The 25,969-nt window shown below is 31.4% G+C and overlaps 1 protein-coding gene across 6 annotated transcripts in view; it reads right to left on the bottom strand.

Annotated features, from left to right (window-relative positions):
• LOC143256978 (protein turtle-like) overlaps window positions 1–25,969 on the bottom strand; it is a 68,603-nt gene that overhangs the window by 27,137 nt on the left and 15,497 nt on the right. For 5 of the 6 annotated variants that reach the window (XM_076514991.1, XM_076514983.1, XM_076515002.1 and 2 more), the window contains 6 exons: window positions 25,080–25,199; window positions 13,970–14,311; window positions 12,911–13,021; window positions 8,046–8,249; window positions 6,632–6,928; window positions 4,226–4,516 (listed from right to left, as the gene is read on the bottom strand). In XM_076514991.1, coding sequence (XP_076371106.1) covers window positions 4,226–4,516; window positions 6,632–6,928; window positions 8,046–8,249; window positions 12,911–13,021; window positions 13,970–14,311; window positions 25,080–25,167 — 1,333 coding nt within the window. In that variant the 5' untranslated portion in view covers window positions 25,168–25,199. Of the gene's footprint in view, window positions 1–4,225; window positions 4,517–6,631; window positions 6,929–8,045; window positions 8,250–12,910; window positions 13,022–13,969; window positions 14,312–14,773; window positions 15,249–25,079; window positions 25,200–25,969 lie in introns of those variants that run through there. The other variant, XM_076515020.1, reaches the window with a different exon arrangement.

Genomic DNA, 25,969 nt, shown 5'->3' with positions numbered 1-25,969 from the left:
ATAAAAATTTTTCATAAAGAAAAATACTATTTATCGCTTCTGCTTGAAGAGTTAAAACAAAATTAGTATTTCATAAGTAATACCATTCTTCATTTAGTTAACTTAAAGAATTGAAAATAATCAGCTATAAATCACACTCTTCATAAATCGCTCAGCATGACGAACTGAAACAAAGTTTGTTTTTATTAGCAAAACGATACACTTCACATAGTGAGACTAAAAAATTGAAACATTACCACTTATCGTAAGTAACACTAATAAATATTCAGTCAGCCTAAATTACTGAAAGCTAATTAGTTATCATAAGTAAAATTGCTCATCATTGAATGAGATTAAATAAGTGTAATATATATAATCAATTTTCATAAGTAATAATATTTTTATTCATTCTGCCTAAATAATTGAAAACTAGCTAGTTTTGTATAAGAAACAATATACTCTTCATTCGGTCATCTTAGAAATCTGAAACGTAACCAGATTTTATAAGAAACATTATTCTTCATCCATTGAGCTTAAAAACTAAAATATAAATAATTTTCACAAGGAAAACTCCTGTTTATTTGGTTATGTTAAAAAACTGATACATTACTACTTTGATAACTGTTCTATTTATTTAGTCATCTAAACTGATACATTACTACTTTGATAACTGTTCTATTTATTTAGTCATCTAAACTGATACATTACTACTTTGATAACTGTTATATTTATTTAGTCATCTAAACTGATACATTACTACTTTGATAACTGTTCTATTTATTTAGTCATCTAAACTGATACATTACTACTTTGATAACTGTTCTATTTATTTAGTCATCTTGAAGGATTGAACATTCCAATTCTCATAAATAACACAAGCTTTAGTCATTCAGTTTAAACAACCGAAACATAACAAGTTTTCACAAATAACGCTAGTCTTCTTTCAATTAGTCAGATAATAACTCTTTTGCATGTTCAGTCAGCTTACGCAGCTGAAATATAACCAGGTTTAGTAAGTCGACTTACAGGTTACGTATTTAAAAATACTACTCCTCATTTAGAAAGCCTTAAGAACGGAAACATAGCCAGCATTTATAAGTAATATTGTTTGTCATTCAAGCAGTCTAAAGAACTGAATTATAGCCAGATTTAATAAGAAACACTACTTGTCATTTAGTCAGCCTAGGGTGTTGAAACAATCATTTTACTAAAATGACAACACTCGTCACTCGTCAACCAGTTTCCACATGTAAGACTATATTTCATTGGATCAGATTAAGGACTTGACACAAATTCAGTTTTTAAAAGTAACTCTAAAAAACTGAAACATAATAACACTACTCGTCTATCATTCAAGTTAGCGAACTGAATTAAAGGCAGAATCTTTAAGTGAATATATTCTCTTTATTCAACAATTCTAAAGAAATGAAATGGCCTGGCATGGCCTAGTGATTAAGACACTCGATTCGAAATTTGACAGTTCAAATATTGTCACGTAACGTCCTCAACCTTTCAGCCAATCCCGTTATTATTTGGAAAAGTGCAAAACAGTAGCTCAAGCATTAAATCTGCATTATAGCAGCCCTATAAATGTGCCATAGTCCCATGGATTTATTAGGGTCAAAAATATTGTTTATCAAATCTATATACTTCAAAGTCTTCAATACACAAGCTCTAGACAGAGTTGGTGAAGGGTTGTGTTGACTATCTGTTTTCCATTTAGACTATCACTTCAGAGTAAGAACGTCTAGCATAGTTAGCCCTCCAATGGTTTTGACCGAAATTCAACAAACATAGAAAACAGCTGAAACACTGTCAGTTCTCATAATTAACACTACTTTTCAATTAGTCAGCTTAAAGATAAAAACATAACAATTTTGCATTAGTAACACTAATCGTCTTTCACTCACACTAAAAACCTGAAAAAATAACCACTTTTCTTAGTAACACTCGACAGGAGATCATGAAATATGAAACACAGCCAGGTTTAGTAAGCAACACTACTAGTTGTTTAGTCAGATTATGTAACTAAAACACAACAATCTTTAGTAACATTAACTGTTATTTAGTGAACTTACGTAACTAAAATATAACCAATGTTAATAAGTAACACTACTTGTTATTCAGTTAACTTACGTAACTAAAACATAACCAATGTTAATAAGTAACACTACTTGTTATTCAGTGAACTTACATAACTAAAACATAACCAATGTTAATAAGTAACACTACTTGTTATTCAGTGAACTTACGTAACTAAAACATAACCAATGTTAATAAGTAAAACTACTTGTTATTCAGTGAACTTACGTAACTAAAACATAAGCAATGTTAATAAGTAAAACTACTTGTTATTCAGTGAACTTACATAACTAAAATATAACCAATGTTAATAAGTAACACTACTTGTTATTCAGTGAACTTACGTAACTAAAACATAACCAATGTTAATAAGTAACACTACTTGTTATTCAGTGAACTTACGTAACTAAAACATAACCAATGTTAATAAGTAAAACTACTTGTTATTCAGTGAACTTATGTAACTAAAACATAACCAATGTTAATAAGTAAAACTACTTGTTATTCAGTGAACTTACGTAACTAAAACATAACCAATGTTAATAAGTAACACTACTTGTTATTCAGTGAACTTACGTAACTAAAACATAACCAATGTTAATAAGTAAAACTACTTGTTATTCAGTGAACTTACATAACTAAAATATAACCAATGTTAATAAGTAACACTACTTGTTATTCAGTGAACTTACGTAACTAAAACATAACCAATGTTAATAAGTAACACTACTTGTTATTCAGTGAACTTACGTAACTAAAACATAACCAATGTTAATAAGTAAAACTACTTGTTATTCAGTGAACTTACGTAACTAAAACATAACCAATGTTAATAAGTAAAACTACTTGTTATTCAGTGAACTTACGTAACTAAAACATAACCAATGTTAATAAGTAAAACTACTTGTTATTCAGTGAACTTACATAACTAAAATATAACCAATGTTAATAAGTAACACTACTTGTTATTCAGTGAACTTACGTAACTAAAACATAACCAATGTTAATAAGTAAAACTACTTGTTATTCAGTGAACTTACGTAACTAAAACATAACCAATGTTAATAAGTAAAACTACTTGTTATTCAGTGAACTTACGTAACTAAAACATAACCAATGTTAATAAGTAAAACTACTTGTTATTCAGTGAACTTACGTAACTAAAACATAACCAATGTTAATAAGTAAAACTACTTGTTATTCAGTGAACTTACATAACTAAAATATAACCAATGTTAATAAGTAACACTACTTGTTATTCAGTGAACTTACGTAACTAAAACATAACCAATGTTAATAAGTAAAACTACTTGTTATTCAGTGAACTTACATAACTAAAACATAACCAATGTTAATAAGTAACACTACTTGTTATTCAGTGAACTTACATAACTAAAATATAACCAGGATTAATTAGTTACACTAAGCTCCATTCATAAGATTAAAGAATTAAAACACTGCCAATTTGTAAAAGTAACACGACTGTTTATTTAGTAGATGTAAATTCCTGAAACATGACTTGATTTGATAAGTAAAATACTCTTCATTCAATCAGTTTAAAGATCAGAAACATAGCTAAGGTTTATGAATAATATTATATTTATCATGCATTTAGATTAAAGAGCTGAAAAATAACAACTTTTCTTTAAGAACATTTCTCTTAATTCATTCAACGTGCAGAATTGAACCATAACCCTATTTTATAAGTAACATTTCTCTTCATTCAATCAATTTATAGAACTAAACTGTAACCCAAACCCTATTTTATTACTAAGAATAGTCTTCATTCAGTCGGTCTAAAGAACTGAAACATGCCAAGTTTCATTAGTAAAACACTAGTAATGCCAAGTAGCATTAGTTTGAATTTAATCAGTATAAACAAGTGAAACATAATTTTTCGTAACTAACAGTACTCGTCATTCAATTAACCAAACGAGCTGAAAAATAACCCGTTTTTCTAGCTGACGCTACTCTTCATTCAGTCAACTTAAGGAGCTGAAACATAGACAGTTTACAAAAGTAGCGCTACACTCCATCACTCTTTTATTTGATTTCTCACATTAGTAGTAACATCACTCTGATAGGTAGTAAATGATAAATACATTTAAAAAAATGTTTTTAAAATTAACTTTTTGTATTTTGTATAAAACATATTTGAACTTACATTTTATTTTAATTTCTAATCCTTCACTTTCTCCTCGGCCTTCTAAGTTGACCGCTAGACATCGGTATGTGCCACTTTGTGCTCTACTTACGTTCTGCAGAACTAAAGACTTGTTTCGAACATAAATGCCAGTCCGAGGATTTGTCAGTAGCGTGCTTCCTTGGTACTGCCATTCCAGTTTAACAATCTTTGGATTTGACTGAAACTTGCACTCGAAGTATATATTATTTCCCTCGTATAACTTATCTGGATTTTGAGTTGTATTCAAGTAAATGAACAATATCGGTGCATCTGAAGAAAGGAAAAGAAGCAGAAATTTTTACTTTATTTTATATCGATGTTCAAATACAAACGAATTAAATAATTATAGATATGTTTTAAATGTAATTTGAAAGATTTGTTTTTCATTATTATATAATATTCAATGGACATCAAGCCGGTAAGTATAACTGCTTCTTAGTCTTAACGCTTTCCGCTAGTACAGCGGTATGCCTACGGATTCACAACGCTAAAATTAGGTGTTCGATTCCCCGCGGTGGGCTCAGCAGATAGCCTCAGGTGCCTTTGCTATAAGAAAAACACACACACACTCTTAGTCTTACGTCATCCATTTTCAGAAATAGTGCTTTTCTTGCTAGAATAAACTTGTTGGAAAGCAAACTAGGATTCTTGTTGGATAAGAGTATGGTTTATGTGGATGATTGGTATTACTTCACTCTATTAAACTGCCGGTTGAATAGTTACCGTTTTTTAAAGGTAAATCTGTTTATATTTTATTTGGTATCTATATCCTGGTAATTAGCAATGAATTACTTGTATATAACATATTCATGTTATATGAAATTTCAAAAATTCAGTAAAACCTGAAACAAAACTTTGGGTAGTTACGTCATCAATGAAATATACAAATATTTATTTATTTGTTTAGAGTTAAGCGCAAAACTATACAATAGACTATCTGTGCTCTGCCAACCACAGATATCGAAAACAAATCTCAGTTGGTGTAAATCTGCAGACATGCCGCTGTGCCACTGAGGAGCTTACAGGACTATTTAAAGATAACCGGCAACGGCTGGTTTTTGTTCGTCTAAGCGTAAAGCTGAACAATGGGCTCTCTGTGTTTCAGGTATCTGACTCTTGATTTTAATGTTATGAACCCACAAGCTTATTGTTGGTCCCTAGTAAGAGGGGAGCTGTAACAGTTATATTAAACTATTAATTAGCAACGTTATTAAAACGAAAGTTTGAAATTGAAATTTATCTCCATCAATGTCATGAACTTATAAATACGAAAACATGATTAGAAACACTCGGTGTATAGAGTAATCTTGCAATGACCAGTATTTTTTGTTTCACACTATAACACACTATAACATTTAGGTTATCTATATAAGTTTACGGGCAATTTGTATTAAGTATCAAACAGTGTTAATATATAAATTTACTTCTAATTGAAACATCATTTAATATTATGATTGTTTCTTTATTTCTATTAGAACGAAGTCACATTGGGCTGCGAATTTTTAAACTCCAGATTTCAATGTAAACATACCGCTATTCCACGGAGGAGATAGAACTTTGAAATACTAAATCAGTTTTCTCAATATTAAGAATCCAGTTTTTTTATTTGTATGTTATTTCTTTGCTTGCATTGTTAAGTAAAATGTCATATTGCACTATCTGTGCTGTGCCCATTTTGAGTATCAAAACCAGTTTCAGTTAAATATAATTGTTTATACAGAATTTCGTCAATAAAAATGTACATCTTAACTTTCTGAGAATGTTTAAAATGTAAAATTTGATTTAAAGAAAAAGATGTATAAGAAACAATAAAAGTCAAGAAAATTATTCATTCAATTAAAATTAAAATAGCTCATGTGTATTCTCAAAACAAAACAGCTAATTTTCATTTTACAGCTTTAACTCTACAGTGTATACAGTTGCATTAAAACAAGCATACAAATTTAAATATTAATTAGTCTCCCCGCTAAGGCAAGGATATTGTTTTCACTCTTTGATGTATTTGTGAACAGAATAACTGTAAAAGTTGTCATCATATTTTATTCAAATCAGACTTTAAAAGCAAGTGTTCCTCAAGAACAAACTTGTTAACTTTTGGTGAGCATAGCTTAAGTATCAACCACTTTAAGCATAATAGTAGGAAAATAGAATATTTAAAATCCTTCGTAACATAACAGCAAACTGTACTGTTAAGAAGGTCTTAGGATCTAGACTTACGCTTTTGAGGATGGAGAAATGTTTGGTGCATATTTTAGTTGGTTACTGTAAAAAAATAAAAACACATTGTAGGTCTGGAATTGAGTTTGTTTGTGCCTTTCTAATTTCTTATTTTATAGTTAACAAGTAGTATTTGCTCATATAACGTTGTTTTCTCTTTGAACGTACAATGGACATTTAGAGTTAATCCATCTGTTTTTGAAATCCCAGGCATTTTACGATTTTCCGCTCTACAAAACAAGTATTTTCCGTTATCTTCACTAGTCGGAATAAAGACAAGATTGCTGACAGTTCGATTCCCGCCATCCTTCACAATTTCCACAGCAGTGCTTAACTTTTGAGTTCCTAGCCACCAGGTGATGTTTGCTGGAGGCCTAGAACCCCTTGTCTGGCACTCAACACCAAACTGACGATCGGCACAAAAATGGCGGCGTGTGGAAATAATGTGGACATCCACAGGCTTCACTGTCAATAATGTTAAAATTTGAGTCATTCTCAGTTTCTCAAAACCTCTACTTAATTTTTAAAGAGCTAAACAAATTGTCTGAAAAATAGCGCCTATTGGGATGTAAAATTACACGAAATATGCAAAAGCTCCAACCTTAAAAACATTTCATTATATGGAACAGAGCTATTAAAAAGTAGTATAATGGCAATATTTATTAAGCCAGAAAATAAGGAATTTGCAAAATAAAATGGGTTTTAAACACTGAAAAAATATTTTATCAACTACTTCATTATGTTGCAATGATGCAGAAATACTGTATTTACATAAATTACATTCTTTTCACAGTCTTCTCTGTTAGTTTTCAAAATTATCTTACATTATTACAAGAATATAAATATATGTCAAACAACGTAACAAGTACAAAGGAAAACATTTATAGTACATTCAAACATTAACAAAACTTATATATTAGATGTAGAAATAATGGTTAACACGTTAATAAAACTCATAAGAACTATCTTAGATAATAATAATGATTTATTATAATGGGGCGCAGGTTAGCCCTGTCATAAAGCTCGAAATTTCGGAGATGCCTGGCTTTGAATCCGTCTGAACCACAGAAACCCTCTCCCCGTCTACATTTTAATAAGTTACGGGTACGTTATGGTGTGAATGGTGGGTGACGAAGTGTTGTTGATAGGTTGCTTCCTTCTTTCCATTAATTCAAAATTACTAAAGATAGAAGATAGCTTCAGCAGCTTTGCAATAAATACAAAAGACAAAGAAAAGTTATTGTACTATAAAAATATTACCAAAAATATACTTATAATAACTGTAAAACTCTGTAGTACAGAGAAATGCTTAACATTGTCATATCTTACCCCTCATCCAAAGTTATATGATACCGTAATTACTCAAAAAATATTTTAGAAAATGGTGTAGATATTATTACACTCTAAAAATATCTTCCAGACATAAATAAAGAAATAAAATTTATTTCAATAAAGTGGCAGATTGAGTAATAGTTACTTCCAACTTTGAAAAATTAAATATTACATAAGAAAAAAAATTTGCAGTTAAGAGAAACATGTCAGAAATATTTCTACTTAAAATTAAATTACGTCCGATACACACAGTTCATATCGATTATAACAGCAGAGGCCTCTGGTGAGGTAAGATTAGTGTTGGAAGCTTGGCATGTAATTTCAGCCATGAGATTCTTTCTGGAAAGTTCTCTGATGATGTAATCGTTTCGAACGTCTTGCTCGTTCATCTTCTGAAAGCTGTTGTCAATTTCAACAGAGTCCCTCCACCAAGTCACGGTCGGCAAAGGTCTTCCTTTGTAGAAATTCAAATATTATAATTTCAAAGTGATATCATTCTATGACGAATATAAGCTCCAAGAACTGATTTTTTTAAGTGATAATTTACCTGATATACAATGCTCTTTATTCGCCGTTTAAGTATTGAATATTAGTATAACATCACATGGTTCCAGAATCGATAATTTGAGCAAGTACCAATGTGTGACGCATAAAACGGAAATTTACATGTTAAAATCAAGAAATTTTTTTGTCTGTTTCCACAGTATATCACATACAAAAATAATGCATACCATAATTACAAGACTAGTGTTTGCAATTTAGTTATGAAATATTCCTAAATATATGTATTAACTCATTGAAGTAGGATAAATTTAACGATTAAAATCCTATGTGTTTGTATAAGCGCTTGCGTAATACATAAATAACAGAATTTTTGACAAAACTGGAAAAAATTGGAATTTTCATCGTGAACATTACTAAACATCCAGGCCAGAGACCTCTAAAATTCCCTACAGTCATTCCGAATTTTGAACTACTGTCCAGAGGTTAGGTAACTACTTAGCAGAACCTACTCTCTCAATATATGTAAAACACGGTTGGTATGGATAGAGAAAACACTATGTAGAGAAGCGAACAACGTTTCGACCTTCTTCGGTCATCGTCAGATTCATAAAGAAAGAAAGAGGTAATTGACCGTTAGCTGACCACGTGTTTGAAGGAGGTTGTGTAATTGAGTGTAGGAATGTAGAGGGCGTGCTTAGATGTTGGATTATATTTATTAATATAGAAATAAAGGTGTTCTTTTGTATTGGCTTTTTTTGGACTTCTTTAATTTTGTGTTTGTTTATGTTTGTTCCTTTGTTTAGTATTTTGGTGTTTTCTTGGTTATGTTGTGTTTATTTGATTTGCAGTGATCGAAAAGTATGAAAATGACTTTTTTGTGTTCTGTGAATCTGGTTTCCATTTTTCTACTTGTTTCTCCAATACAGAAGTGGTGGTAGTTATCACATTGTATTTTATAAATAATGTTGGTGTTGTGTTTGTCAGTGTAGTTGTTACATAATGCCCTCTACATTCTTACACTCAATTATACAACCGCTTTCAAACATGTGGTCAGCTACCGGTGGGTTACTTCTCTCTTTCTCTGTGAACCTGACGATGACCGAGAAAGGTCGAAACGTTGTTCGCTCCTCTACATAGTGTTTTCTCTATCCCTACCAGCCGTTTTTTACATATATAATTTTCTCTACAAGTGGGTTTTCTCGTCATTATGGACTACTTTCTCAATAGCTTTGACTAGCCCTTTGTGCCTGTAATGGAAGTGATTGTTAAATTTAAACACATGCATAGGTCAATGACTCAAATCTTAGCTACCGGTCAAGGAGCATGCGCATAACAGTCCTTTTAATATCTCTGGAATTTACAACCACCTAAAAGAAAATAAACAGTGAACACTCCAGAATAATTGACTCAGGGAAAGATAAATGGACGCTTTTAAAATTAAAAGCCCTTTTAATTCGTAACCTATAACCTAAGTGCATCCGAATCTTATAGTGCCTGAGATGGGCAAAAAGTAAAAACTTCATCCAGTAGATAATTGTTTATAATACGATCACTGTTCTTTGATCAACGAATAGCATTTTTAGTATACAACTCTACAATATAAATGGATACCTAACTTTACACGAATAAATCATATTTACTTTGCTGATGATAAAATTCAAACGAACGGCTGCAATGTTAATGATTTATATGTTTCGACCCCAACATCTGGATATTTTGCATAAACTGTTGTCTACAGACTGACTTTCTCGGTCCACTTCAAATTGGTTCCTAATGACAAAACTAACTTCACGACTAATTTTTAGCAGCTTCTCCCAAAGTGTCACTTATAGTCTAAAAATAGTCAAGAACTGGTTCTTAAAAGAGAAAGTAAATACTGTTATAGAGAGCACCAAGTATATTGCATACATGAAAAAGGTTTTTAGCAAAAATGAATTTCTTGTTGTATAATAAATAGTTTTAACCCTTGTAATTATTGTCATAAGAAGTAAAACCTATTTGCGCCTAACATTTACACTGCTAAATTAGGGACGGCTAGCACAGATAGCCCTCGAGTAGCTTTGTGCGAAATTCAAAAAACAAACAAACAAACAAGCGCCTTACATTTCTACCTGCCTAAACCAGACATTAGAAAATACTTCAAATTATCCATACTATCCTCTTGAGTTAATATTGCAGTTTGATCAGTTAATGTAAGTTCTTTTTTAGGTTACCTAATTCCTTGCATTGTATTTGAATCATTTTTTAAAACTAATATTTCTTTGATTAGTTGTATAGATATTTATCACTATCTATAAGTTATAGGTTAATAAAGTGCCCGTTTATTACTTGCACTGATTATACACATACGCAAATAGATACATAATACAAAACTACATTTATACAAAGATATAAAGATACACTTACTTGGAAGAAACAGATAAACCTATATATTGTAGGTTTATCTAATTATTTACTCTAAGTAAAAGGAAACACGAAAAGACACGATTCATAATACGATTTTTAAAGTTTCAGAATTATAAAGACAACCTTAAAAACACCTTATGAAAACAAGATTCTAAACGTAAATAAACACACATGCTGTTTAAAAACCTCAAACAGTTTTAATTCTACTTTTAAAATTTAAAAGAAAGATAGTGTAAAGATAGCATCTGTTGACTAATGTGCGAGTTAAAATGGTTTTATAGCCAAAAAGTAACCGTTCATCAACACATGAGATGACATCGTGTTATAACCTAACAGTAATCTTTCATCAACACATGATATAACATCTTGTTGTAACCAAACAGGAACATTCGCTCAGGCCATATTATATTGCATTTAGTTGAGAAACCGTTTGGCAACTGTCATTACTTAGTAAAATAAATTTGCATGTTATTTACATTCGACTGCAAATAAAGTTGTTTATCTTTTACCGTGTTTATACTGGTTCTAAAATATCTTACAAGGAAAATGGTATTTATTTTTTGTTGCTGTTGTTCATTTTCTTGATAACACTTTATTAATAATTATTTTGGAAAGTACAGTCGATAAGAGGCCTTCAGAAGGGAAATGAATTTAAGAAATCATGAACAAACAAAACTCAGATGCTGCTCCAGACTGTGGTCTTTCATTCCGACATCATCCATTATCTTCATCCATTTGTGTTTGAAATTTACAAAAGAGGAAGAAACGACTACAGTTCTGATATTACTAAACTATTATTTTTTGCATTGTTAAAACACAGTTATCTATACTATGATATTAACATTTTTGATACCAGGCTGTACTTTATTAAAGAATGCTACTTTAAGTGTGAATTTTATATTTTAATATAATCACTTTATTTAAAGGTCATAATAAGGTACAAAACTGCAATAGTTAATGAGTATTAGTCTCAGTCTGTTAGAAAAAGAAAGTATAAATAACTAACTTTACTCTCAATGTGACCATTTACGAACCATCTATATATTTATTTTTTTACCTATTCAATATTAATAAGGTGTGCGTAAGTGTTGATATAATCTTTAGTCTTCTTTGCTTCCTAAATGATGTTTTATAATATTACATGTTATCCAGTTATCTATTAAACTGTGTAACGGACAAAGTTCCTATGTACACTTTAGGTTAGCGTAGAAGACACTTAAGCTAACTGTTTACTAAAATAAATATACATATTTTTGGAGCTAACATTGGGTACTCTATTTTGGGACATTTTTAGGCTTTTGATAGAATGTAGGGTGAATTACACAACGTTCTTTAATATTTTAATAAAGACAAACATAAGAAAGAAATGCTAAGTATATTAGAAAGGGCTTGAACTTTAGCTATTGCAATGAATAGTAAGAGGTTTATCTTAAAAAATATAATCTAATTAAAGGTATGTCCGAAGTGATAAAAGAAATTCGTGGGTTATAAAACAGACAATTATTTTTCAAACGTTTTAAAGATCCTGGCGCGGCCTAATAGTTATCATCCTAAAATATATATTCTAGGGTCCCTCGTTCTTGTTTTGTTTCCAAAAAATAAATTCCATTTTGGGAGAATAAGTGTGTTTGAAGAATGAAGTTTAAATACCTCTATTCGACTGGAGTATTCCAAGAACTTGAGCTAGCTGTTTTACCCCTAGTCTATAATTCAAAATGTATGACGGTTTGCAGATACGTAGCGATGCGAAAAATACGTAACAAACAAAACTTTTAATACGTTGACAAAACAACCAAAATTGATGATTATGATACCCACAATGATAGATATGAGTTAAATACCACTATTCCATTAGACAACAGAAGTACAAAAGTTGGCGGTGGGTGTGGTTGGCTACTTACTTTCTCTCTCTAGCTTATAAAGTTAAAATAAGGAGCGACAGTGTGCAGATAGGAAGGTTCATGAACTCTTGTGCACATCTGTACTAAATCCTGAAACAAACCTACTTCTAGAAACTATGGCGAGTTACTTATAAAAAAAGAGAGTAAAGTAACTCTTCTGTAAGTGTAAAAATTGCTTGTTATACTGAAAAGAAAGTTTGAGTCTTAGGAAACCAACAACAATTACCTAAAAACATACTTTCACCTTCTGAATTTTAAGTAAGCCTTAGAGACTTACTTTGAATAATATAATAAAAACACTTACCTCCTTTCGCTATACAGCGAAGGATTAGGGAGAAACCTTCGTCATAAGGACCAATAGTTCCATACAAAAGCTCATTTTTCTCATTTGTAATAAGAACGCTTCTAGGAGGAACTAGAGAAACACAATTAAACATAGTTTTTAGATTCATCAATCACGTACCGCTTGTAGGTTAAATGGTATCCCATATTTTCAGAAAAGTAGATTTTCTCCCGAAAACATTTCAAAGCAGGATATATTTTCAAGCGAACATTTCAAGTACTTTAACTTAATGGCTAAACAAAACAAAAAAAAAAAAAAAGAAATCTTCCAAGAAATTATCAGCTATTACAAACACTAATTATGATAACGAGTGCAGTTAGGAACTTCATGAAACACATAGACATAACCAGTTAATAGTTACCAGTTGTATGTGTTAAATATAAGGATTTCGGTTTCTTTGAAATTAAGCCTACAACGGGATTGAGCATGGATCATCATGATATAAGCCAACACTGTTATAAAACAATAGTCTAATGATTACATTTACATTAAAAGATAGACTAATTCTTTGGTATTTGTAGACGAAATAAGTTTTGCATAACCCGGTTGACATGAGGCAACTTAAAACTCAAGTAAGAAAGATGTTATATCAACCACCCTTTTTTAATATAATGAATCGGCTTATTTTTAGACAGGATAGAAAGACTTTACACACCATTTTAAAATTAGTTATTTAATTTATATTTCTGCAATATAACAGATTTTTAATCTTAACGGTCACCGACTTTTAATAAATTCCATCCAACACTTTATTATTTTGAAATTTCATGTTTACTAAAACTCTCAAAAATATTTTATATTTGGTAATAAAAGACTGGGATGTAATACACTATATTTTACGCACAAAAAGATTACACATCTGATCACAGCAAATTAAGATGTAATCCAGTGTAGCTTACATAGCAAATTTTACACATGTGGTAACAACATATTGAGATGTAATGCAGTATAGCTTACTGATACAGATATTGCACATTTGATAGCAAGAGTTTAAGATGTAATCTAGTATAGCATACATACCAATAACATCTATTTTTACGACGCTCTTAACAGTTCGTCCCCATCGAAAGTCCACCCTGCAATAATAATCTCCTTCGTCCCCATCTTTAACAGGTTTGATTATCAAAAAAGCCAAATCAAATTCAAAGTTAAAGTCAAGGTATCCTCTCGATCCCAGATATTCACTTGTAAAGTGTTTAGAATTCTCTAATGGCCCATATCGCGCGTCAACACTGAAAATTGGAGCGCTAATCCCCGACTTGTACCACAACACCAAAGATATGGAATCGTCTTCAGAAGGAAGGCTGATGTTGCAGGAAAGACTGACTTGGCTATCGACTACAGCTTGAAGTAGCGGTATGTCTGCAACAAAAAAAAAAACATTGCTGTAACATTCCTGTATGAAACAGAATATATACCATTATATATTTGGAATGAAACTATTACAATTATAAGGAAAATATATGTATCTGAAGAAAATATCGTAATTATATTTTAAAATACTACATATATGGAATACAAATATTGAAATTGTCTACAACACTATTACATATCTCAAAAAATCACTTGTGTTTAAAAACATTATCATGATCAAGAAGGTAAATGTCGAAAACTTGGGGGTTTCACGTGACCACAAAAATAATATATATATATATATTTCTGAGGACACACACACACATACATATATATGTACACTCTTGGTCAAAAAGGTTGTTACATGTTCGAAAATGTGATTTTTAGTAATTTTTATCATTTTAAAACTAAGTTCACTTTGTGTATTACCCTTAAACTTTCATGTCTTATTTCTCAACTACTCTGCATTACCTGAATTCATTTAATTTGAGTCAGTTTAATACCATGCACGTGGGAGTGTTCTCAGACATGGTCTGGGGTAAAGTACAAAAGCCAGGGATGTTGGTTTTACTTTTGTACTCAACCTATTGGCAATGCGTTTTCAACTCTGAATATTTTAGACATTATGCCAGGTCCTACTAACGTAGGTTTGAGAAATCAGATGGTTGTCTACGACGACGCTGGGTTGAAACAAGACGATATTGCGAGACGACTTGGTGTATCCAGGCAGACCGTCAAAAGAGTTCTCAGAAGAAGAGCTGCAACAGGAAGTGTAAGCCCTAGCAGAACTACGGGCCGTCCACGTGCCACTACAGCACGCGATGATCGCCGGATCCTCACCATTGCTCGTCGAAACCATACGATGTTCTCCAGGTCGATTGCTTCTGAGTTACGTGCGCGACAACTAATCCGGATTTCACTCCAGACGGTTAATCGACGGCTGGTGCAAGCTAGATACAGAGCAAGATGGATGATCAAAAAACCTATAATGACAGCTAGATATCACAACAACAGGCTGCAGTGGGCTCAGCGATACCGTAATCTGAAGATCGCACACTGGAAACATGTAGTTTTCGCTGACCAATCCAGATTTCTGCTCTACCCCACTGATGGACGGATACAAATGCGCAGGCTTCCTGGAGAACAGCTGAATGATGGAAACGTTCAATCCAACGTCGCAGGAAACGGAGGTTCAGTGCACGTCTAGGGTGCATTCTATTCTGCAGCTGTTAGCCAGTTGGTCATTCTGGATCAAAACGTCACTAATGCTGTGTATCAGCATATCCTGGATCGCCAGTTACTGCCATTTGCACAGGATATTTTCCAGGACAATGTTCGCAATGTGCAAAATTTCTTGCAACACCTGTAAGCCCAGATACCAACCCGATAGAGTATCTTTGGGATGGTATACTCTCAACTAACGTTACGAGTCTTTGATTGAAATTTTGTTCCACTCTTCAGTCAGTGCTTGGCATAACTGCTGTAGGGCTGTAGGGGAATCGTTCCTATTCCTGACTGCATGGCTAACAGCCCTACAGCAGTTATGCCAAGCACTGACTGAAGAGCGGAACAAAATTTCAATCAAAGACTCGTAACGTTAGTTGAGAGTATACCACGCCGCCTACAGGACATTATTGCAGCACGTGGCGACCACACACGTTATTGAGTTAAATATACTGATGTGAATGTAGTTGTTGCACGTTTACTGAAAGTTTATGATTAATACTAAATATTTTCACAAAATGACGGATTTATTTGTTTTGACTTAGAAGTGGATAAAAAAGTCTTATTTCTGATGGTATAGATTTTAAGTTCTACAGAAATTTCCATAAAAAAGACAATCATGAAATATGACACGAAAGTTCATGTTATAAACATACTTACCAATAATTACCAAAGAAAAGACATTGAACACATTAAAAATACAAAAAAATAACAAATAAGGGATAAACAAGCTCAAAATATCACATATAACAACCTTTTTTGAGCAAGAGTGTATATATATACTTCTGAGGACACGTACACTGAGAGAGTTCTTTGTGTAGGAGCAAAAACTGTTGTTAAGTCAAGTTATGAATTCGATATACCTAACACGGTACAACTACACGATATACCTAACACGGTACAGCTACACGATATACCTAACACGGTACAGCTACACGATATACCTAACACGGTACAGCTACACGATATACCTAACACGGTACAGCTACACGATATACCTAACACGGTACAGCTACACGATATATCTAACACGGTACAGCTACACGATATATCTAACACGGTACAGCTACACGATATATCTAACACGGTACAGCTACACGATATACCTAACATAGTACATCTACACGATTTCCCACATATATCTAACATAGTACATCTACACGATTTCCCAGATATATCTAACATAGTACATCTACACGATTTCCCAGATATATCTAACATAGTACATCTACACGATTTCCCACATATATCTAACATAGTACATCTACACGATTTCCCACATATATCTAACATAGTACATCTACACGATTTCCCAGCTTTTAAGTGACTAAGTGACACTACAAAAAACATTGTAAATCACGAATACGTGCAAAGTTTGAAAAATACGTCAGAAAACGAAGTGTGCCCATAGCACTCTAAATCTACAGTTGTTACTGTATATTCATGTGCGCCAGAGCAAGTCCAGCAACTGGACTGTAACTGTAGGGATTTTAAAACTAACTTGTACTTCTAAAATTGTTTCTAGGTAAAAAGATAGACTTGTATTAGTTTATATGAATCAGTGTGTATTATATGTATAATAAATTACATATTAGATAGACTTACAGTAGTTTATATGAATCGGTGTGTATTATATGTATAATAAATTACATGTGTAAACTGCAAGTGTACACTCACTAGTGAGCACCCATTTCTGTGAATCATTCTTGCAAATAATCAATACGTCCAATAAATTATTATAACAATAGCACAAAATACAATTTTATAGCACTTATTTACCAAAGTTAACCTGACTCCAGACCACCTTGACCAGTCCGAAATTGCTTTCTCCAACTCTTGTACTCTTTGAAGAAATGCTATTTGTAGTTCGTGTTGTAGTTAACATAGTTGGAATATTCAAAATGCATCGAATGTTTGTTTCTAAACTCAAGAACTTATTTTATAAAACTGTACAGATTGTGACATGAAGACTAGAAATAAATTGATATTTTTACTATTTCGACAATGTTCTATTGATTGTTAGTTAACTAGCAATGAAATAAAATAAGTCTTTAAACATTAAACATGACCTAAAATTTTCTCAACAAATACTCATTTAGTCAAATAACACGACGAAACATTCTGGTTTCTAACAGACTTTGCTAGGAAGTAATTATTTAGTCTTTTTTTCTTTTAAAATTCATAACCTTAAGAATAAGAATATTGAACCCTAGAATAGAAAACCCAACTTTTCTTTTTTCTTTACTAGTCTGAAAGACTGTCTAAAATCTATCGGTATTCTTAAAAATCTACGACACCTTTATCAGAAACTACTTAACCAGTTAAATAACATTTCGCAGTTAACGTGAAGCAAATGATTAAAACCCAAACAAAAGAATTCTCTTAAAAAAACAAATTCACATAATAATTTTCATTAAGAAACGAAGATTGAGAAATAATTAGACATTTAATGTCCCCAAATTATATGAGATATAGCAGATTGTGAGTGGAGCGTCCAAACCACCAGTGAATGTCAGGCCTTAAGATATCACTGTCTTCGTTTAATTTTATTTTTACTTTGCTCGAATTTATTATTATTTAATTACATAAGATATAGCTGCCTTTGATTAACCGTTCTTTTCTGTTTTTGTTCTTTGCTTAAAAATTGTTATTCTTAAATTAGTTACTGATTTTTTCTTTTAAATCAATATTGATGTTTCTAATCTGCTTTGTTATTACGGTATTTACCTTATCCGCTATACGCAGTAGCTCTTTATAACGTGAAATAACTTATTAATGGTTCACATGACATTGACAAAATTCATAAAATATAAGTTGGATTGTGACTCATCTGTATAAAAAAATTGTAACTACTAATTATTAAGATAGTAATAATTTTCCAGCATGAAAAAGTAGTCAATTTAGTTCACTGTGTTACTTATGATTTATATCAGTCGAGCCTTTAATTTTTTTTATTATTATTACGGTTTTAAATAGCTTGAAACTGAGTTAAATTTTAATTTAGAAGTCAATTAAATGTCGATATATATCAAATTTATGATATTTGTCAATAAGATTGGTGCACAGTTTTCTTTCTTAACTCAAATATACGCCCTTTCCCCTAGTGGCACAGTGGTATATCAGTGGATTCACGCCACTAAAAAACGAGTTTCGATACCCGTGATTGGCAGAGCACAGATAGCCCATTGTGGAGCTTTGTGTTTAATTCTGAACAAACAAACCCAACTATATTCTGATATAAAAACAATGATACATTTTATAATAACAATTATTACAAAAAATGATTTATATACAAACATTTTATAAACTTACAAACAATATTGAGTCATCTGTCAAGAATTCACGATGAGCGAATTAATTTCAAGTTTATATATGTACAATCTGCTTAAAGATTTTCACCAATGAAGTGATACAATGTCTTAGCAAAAATACTAACATTCGATGCTAATCCACTGATATGAAATGGTTTGTATTATTCGAAATCTATAAATGTACCTCGTCAAATATCTGTAGTTTCTCGATTAATAAGCGTTAATCGCAATTATAGCTTCCGAGGTTTATAATAAACCAACTGAAGCAAATCAACAATATATACTGTCTCTTGGCACGTTGGTTTATAAATGTCAGGCAAAGTTCCAGAAATTTAAGTTGACCCAACAATTCTAACGATACGCTTGAGCTTTCGTAAAACATACACTGTTGATTCTTTCACTGAATAATCTTCTACAAATTTAGTGAATAGGCAGAAATTTCACAATATAGATTTATAACAGTATATGTTACATGCATTTCTAAATATATATTTAACTAAAACAAACATCGCTATCAAAATGAATATATAATAGTAAATCCATTGCAACTGCATTTTCTTATATCAAAGCCACATCGGGCTATCTACTGACTCCACCGAGAGAGGTCGAATCCTTGAGTTGAGCGTTAGAAGTCCGAAGATTTACCGCTGTACTAGCAGAGGACCTGTTACACCTCACATGAAATTATTGAACATACGTTGTTTGTTTATGTTTAAGAGTAAAGTTACACAATAGAGTTATCCATGACATGCCCACCACATGAACCGAACCTCAAAGTTTGTCATTAATAATAATTTATAAATGACATAAATTCAATACTGAAATCATAGACAAAAACTTAAAACAACAATCTTTTATAAATTACACTAGAGTTATCAGTTCTAACAGTTTATCCCTTGATATTTAGAAAAAAATTTTTTTGGAAGAATGGTAACAAACTAACTGTTTTTAACTTAATTTTTAAAACGGTCACGATTTCACTTGTAAGTAAGTCAAGTTAATCAACTCTTCTTCATTTTTACCTCCATTAATATGATTACAATGTGCTTATTTTTTTTATTAGGGGCTTACAAATTAGCCAAGCTTTTCTTTTTTGTTGAAAGTTTAACTTTAATTTTGTGTTGTCAGAAATATTTTCAATAGTATATATTCTGAGAAGTAAAATGAAATCTGAAAGATTCGTTTTTAATAAAACTAGGCCTCCAATGCCTTTGTACGTCAGTACAGCTTTTTCTAAGAATGTATCATCCCCACCCGTGTGGAAAAAAAATTTAAACTAATGCCTACTGACTAAACTGTGTGTATGTGTTTTTGGTATAGCAAAGCCACAAAGGGTTATCTGCTCAGCCCACCGAGTGGAATCGAACCCCTGATTTTAACGTTGTAAATCCGAAGACATACCGCTGTACTAGCGTGGCGCACTGACTAAACTAGGTAATAATAATCAAGATTCCAACCGAAAAGTAAATTTTGCCATTTTTACAACAATAAAATGATACTTGAACAGTTATGAACAAAGAAATTATTTGTCTTTTCTTACATTACCTTGCAGTAATGTAGGAAGTTGTCGCACTAAATATTTACACTTACATATAGTACTTCTTTCAGCACCAAAGTTCCTATTCAGAATAATTCCGAGTTATTAAAAATATTGAAAAATGAATAGTTCAAAAAAATATATATATGTTCATAAATATTGCACATGACAAAGAAAGAAATAAGTGACATGCCCAAATCTCGGTACATAGCTTTAACGTCTTTTGATCAATCTTTGTAGATACACCAAACAGCGCAAAAAACAAAAACGAAACGTTTCATCTTTACGAATTTCCCCGTTTCTAGTAATTTTATCTTTCATTTCCTAGATAATTATGTTAACTTTCGTAAAATAGTTTCTTCACAAGGTACTTCAGTTCCTTTTTATGATCATCTGGATTGCCGTAAAAACATGGATTTGTGAATAGTGATTTCAAGATTAATTTAAGAGATCAAGAATTTTCAACCATATTTAATCAATATTTCTATTAATAATAATAAGAACATTTATCTAACTTTGCAAACCTAAACACTTTTCTTTAAATTTAGACAATGTGCCTGATTTCCATTATATTAAACATTTTCTTTCGAAAAAACACGATCAGTGCTTAATTACTCGGAATTGCATAATTTTGGCTCAGTACACATTATACAAAATTTCCAAATAAGACGGCGTCATGGATCATTAAAAAAGGATTATAAATAAAAAAAACGACCCGAAAGTTCTAGCCTTTCAAACAGTGGGTTGTTTTTCCTCGTGAGCAAAAGAAGGAAGATTGTGGAAAGTTCTCAACATTTTGAGTCTTGTTTTTACTCACATAACTCCATATTATATGACTGTCCAAAGAAATAACGCCTACAAACATTTATTAGAGAACTGAAGTATACTTCATTAACATAGAATTCTACACACTTCAAATATAAATTAAATCAATTATTTTGCTACTGTAGGACGTGGCAACAAAGTGAACGAAAACTTTGAAAATTCTTCATACATTTAGACAATTTGGTAATTACACAAGTAATCACGATATAACTTCTGATCATTAAGTACAATTGTAATTAACAATTTCTGGTATCTATTAATTTATTTTAGGATAAGCTAATGATGCAGCTATTACGAAACATTAGTAAGAAACAAAAATTCGCCAATTGTTATCTGACGGTGTGTGTTACATTTATAGACAAATGTGCTTAAAATAAAGTAATGTTCATAAGAAATAATTTAGACATGCAACGTATTTGTTCAGAAACAAGAAGCTTTCTTTCATTAATTTTTACTTCTGTATATCTCTCGATTGTAAACGGTTATGATTTCAGTTAAAAACTGTAATAACGTATTCTGTGTTTAAAAAAGACGAATGGAATATTAGATGTTCCATCACGTTGATGTTTAACTTCTTGCTACTAAATTTTGATCCTAATTCTCACAAAAACACTTCATAAATTATTATGTATAAGTTGATTTTAGAAACAAGAAAAGAAGTTGTTTACCTAGTTGTTAGGACTAAACTGATACCTGGGTGACACCTTGTGTACATAGTAGACTAAAACGTCAGATTACTGGCCTCTTTAATTCATATATAGCTGTCCTTGATTTTAAACTCCTGACCAGAGGGAAGGAAGTTGGCAGCACACGCCGCCTTAAGTAATTACACGTAACCGAATAGCGGTATTAGTATTCATTCTTATAACGCTCCATAATTGAATATACAAAGAATTTTCGTGACATTGTGTTTCGTACTCGTCTGATACGCTAAACACAATACCACACGTCGAACCTGAAACCAACTTCTTCTTAGTCCAATAAGCTAAACACTAAGCTACTCTTGGAGCTAAGGAAAATCGATAACATCACGAGTATTCCTCTTTTCTCTCTCTTTTTTTCCAATTCAAAATCTACATTTTTTAAATACAAACCTACACAATGAGTTATCTGCAAGTTGTGTACCACAGAGACCGAGTTTTAAATTTTAAAGTTCTAAGCAGTCATGCTTATCACTAAGCCATTGAAGAGCTCAAAGATTCAGAATTTCTAAATTTTAGAATAACAATCCAATAAATGAAAAGATGTTTGATGTATATCTGGTCTCTCTATCTCAATAAAATTATATTTAAAATCAGCCTTAGGTACAATTTTAAACTGATTTGTTTTCGTTAAAATTACAACTTGTATTGTCTCTTTGACGTTGTTAAATTAAGTATTTCTGTGTTTTTCTTGTTGGTTTTTCCAATAATACCAAAGAAAAAGTTATAAATGTTAATTTTAAACACGACTTTTTTTTTCTCAGATCTAACAAGTGCGCCGTTTCATACTTTAATTTTCATTTTTGATGAACATAAATACACAGAAAAGAAAGAAATATGTACTATTAATCTTTAAAAATAAAATGCGCTAATTTCATTGTTAATCAATAACATTATATTAAACATATAGAACACTAAGCGACTTTTTCAAGCTAGAAAACCTTTGAATTCGAACTTTCGGTTATGAAATTTACTTGCAATAAAAGTAGGTTGAGGTTTCGTAAATCCTTCTAGAAACATGAAAAACAATACAGGAATAAATACCCGCTTGAATGAAGAAGAGATGGTATATAAACCTCTTGATCATCTGAGATTCCAGTATGTAGTTTTACTTTTGGTTGAAAAAGTATCGACAAAGACGCGTCATCTCCAGCTATTTGTAACACATTCCAAACTAAGATTACTTGGAGCGCTTGTCGTACCGACAACCATCAAACTGCAATGATCATCAAAATTACAATCTAATTCTCTATTTACTTCAAATATTCAGCCAGTAACTGGCTACTGAAACGTTACGTGTTACTTATTTTATCTATTTAAAACACATTAGTTTCTACTTATAGAATTTGTTTGTATTTAAGCAAAAAGCCACACAATAGGTTATCTGTCCTACACAGGTATCGAAGCTCGGTTTTCGTGGTATAAAGTCTGCAGACATGTCGCTGTGCCACAGGAAGTTACAGAGAAAAATAAGTGGATTCACTCTCTAATAACACGTATGTGTATGTATTTTTCTTATAGCAAAGCCACACTGGGCTATCTGCTGAGTTTACTAGCACCTAACAGCAAAAACATATTTCTGCTGTGTTTATTTCTTGAAAGGTTTGTAGGCACACATGAAAAAATACTGTATTAGACATAGAAAATATAGCACATTTGGAAAGTCTAATGAAACTCGAAGCTTATTTAGTTCTGGTTCTTCAGATATAATAACTGATAACATTTATCAACTTAATGAAGACTGACAAAAATTGATTTGAATTAAAGATATTTTGAGGAGAAAAAAAGTCAACTTGTTTGCACGTAGTACAGAAGATTTAGGAACTAAATTTGTGAAACGTCAGTAATATTTTACAACACGTTTATCGATCAATCGATATTACTATCAACTCTTCCAAACACGACATTCGCCTATCATTTATTTTTCCTAATGAGAATAAAACCCTGTCTGCACTACTGAGCAAAGAAAGGAACCAGTTAACACTGCTTTATCATTCACCATTTATGCTCAGAGATTGATTATCACTCTTATAACGCAATAACAGTTGTAACAGTCAATCCAACTGTTCGTTGGTAAAAGAGTAGCTCAAGAGTTGGCAGTGGGTGGTGAAAACTAGTCTAGTCTTACACTGCTAAATTAGGGACGGCTAGCGCAAATAGCCCTCGTGTAGCTTTACACGAAATTCAAAAACAAACAAATCAACCTTGCCAAGGATTTCTTTCCATATTATACACAGCAGCACAATGTACACTGCTTAATCTCCACATTAATTTCATGATTTACCGTTCTTCTGCCAGTGAACTGAAATTGATGTTACATTTTATGAAACTGATAGATGATCAAAATAAAAGCGGAAGAGATAATGTAGTTAATTTAGTAACGGATAGTTATCTACTGACAGAATGAAGGAAAGGCTTTCACCCAAGATATGATATCTCGGTGAGAAACTTTTTCATGCTAATTAATGGATAGATTGATACATTACTATAACGTCTAAGACAATTTAAAACTAAACCACCTATAAAAGGCTTGTTACCTAGCCTTACACATATGCTACTATAATCGGATTTAAGTAAAGTGATGAGACAAACACACAATTATTTCTTTCTTTGCTAAGGAATATTGTTCACTGTTAGACAAAACAACGATTATTGTTTATATAATAAACAAGTGTTTAAAAATTGGAAAAATTATCAATAAAATGCCAGTCAGAAATGTATATCTTTTGTTATTTGAAAAGCGTTTCTAGCTGTGTGTTGAAAATTATTGTGTTTGAACGAGCCTAAAATAAAAAAACCATTTCAACCTAGCATTATTCATTATAAATATGTTATGTAGAAAATTCATTAACAGAACATATATGACACGTTGTTATAAAGCATTCTATTCTGGTTAAAAATACTTTAATAGATGTAGATTTCTAACTTATTAATTGTAACTTTTCAATTATACTTCAATCAATCTTAGAGTTAAAGAAATTCAAATGCATAACGTAACTCTTAATATTTTAGAACTTTAGTTTCCCACTCATAGCTGTTAAAAAATAAACGAGCATTAATCTTCTATAATAACCGAAACCTTGAGCTCAGAGATGGAGTATTTAGTAAAAATATTCAAATTTGCAAAAGATGATCTGTAACTAAAATTGGAGGTGTCAATTACAAATACCAAATCTTACCTGAATTCAAAACGTAAAAGGGCAGCACCAGTAAGAAAGTTGCTTGATAAACACGTGTATTTGTGAACAATTGTGACAAAAATTTCATCGTGGTTTTTTTAGTTGGTAAAATTCCTATTGCTAGAAATTAGAAAACGGAGAAAAATATAGTGAAGACAAGTTTAATGAATACTTCCAGTTGCAATGCCTTAATACATGTCTTAAGAAAAATGAGATATTTTTAAACTTATATAGAGCAATAACATCTAGAAAGATACGTGTGAAAAGTGAGAAGGATTTTTTTTTAAGAAACAAATATTTACAAGTTGTTAAATAGAATAAGTGAACTATTAAATAACTAAGATATAAATATAGAAAGATAAATAAAATTTAATTACCTTCACACAGTTAATATTTTAAAATGTTTAATAAAACAGTTCTTTTTTTAAATCGAGAAATAAAAACATTATCATATCCAAAGTTATATTATTTATTTGATAATCTCTAGAGCTTGAGGAAGGGTTTACCTATAAAGTTTAAGATTTTTTAAAAACTCAGTTCCGTCTAAATAGTTAAACAGATAATTAAATAAACTTCCAGAATGACAGAATTCCAAACAAACTGCTCAAAAACATTAAGTAATTAAAATATATTGAAATAATTTCCGTGGCTTTATGTAGAGGTAGCACACATCGACCATGTTTCAAGATAGAAACTATAAAACAGTGTCTAAGAGCATATAAACGGATATGGATGATGAAAACAATTTTGTAATGGCAGCTGTTTGGCAGTTAGAACACGCCTTAAGATAATCATCAAAATTTCAACAAACAGCTGACAACTCGAAGAGATTTACCGAGGCTTGACGAAATCAGTTAGAACTATCATCTGATGGAAACGAGAAAAATCGA

This window comes from Tachypleus tridentatus, chromosome 1 (genome assembly GCF_004210375.1).
Source record: "Tachypleus tridentatus isolate NWPU-2018 chromosome 1, ASM421037v1, whole genome shotgun sequence".
NCBI classification, from domain to species: domain Eukaryota; kingdom Metazoa; phylum Arthropoda; class Merostomata; order Xiphosura; family Limulidae; genus Tachypleus; species Tachypleus tridentatus.
The sequence above is the reverse complement of the archived record's forward strand: the minus strand, read 5'-3'. Positions and strand labels throughout refer to the sequence as shown.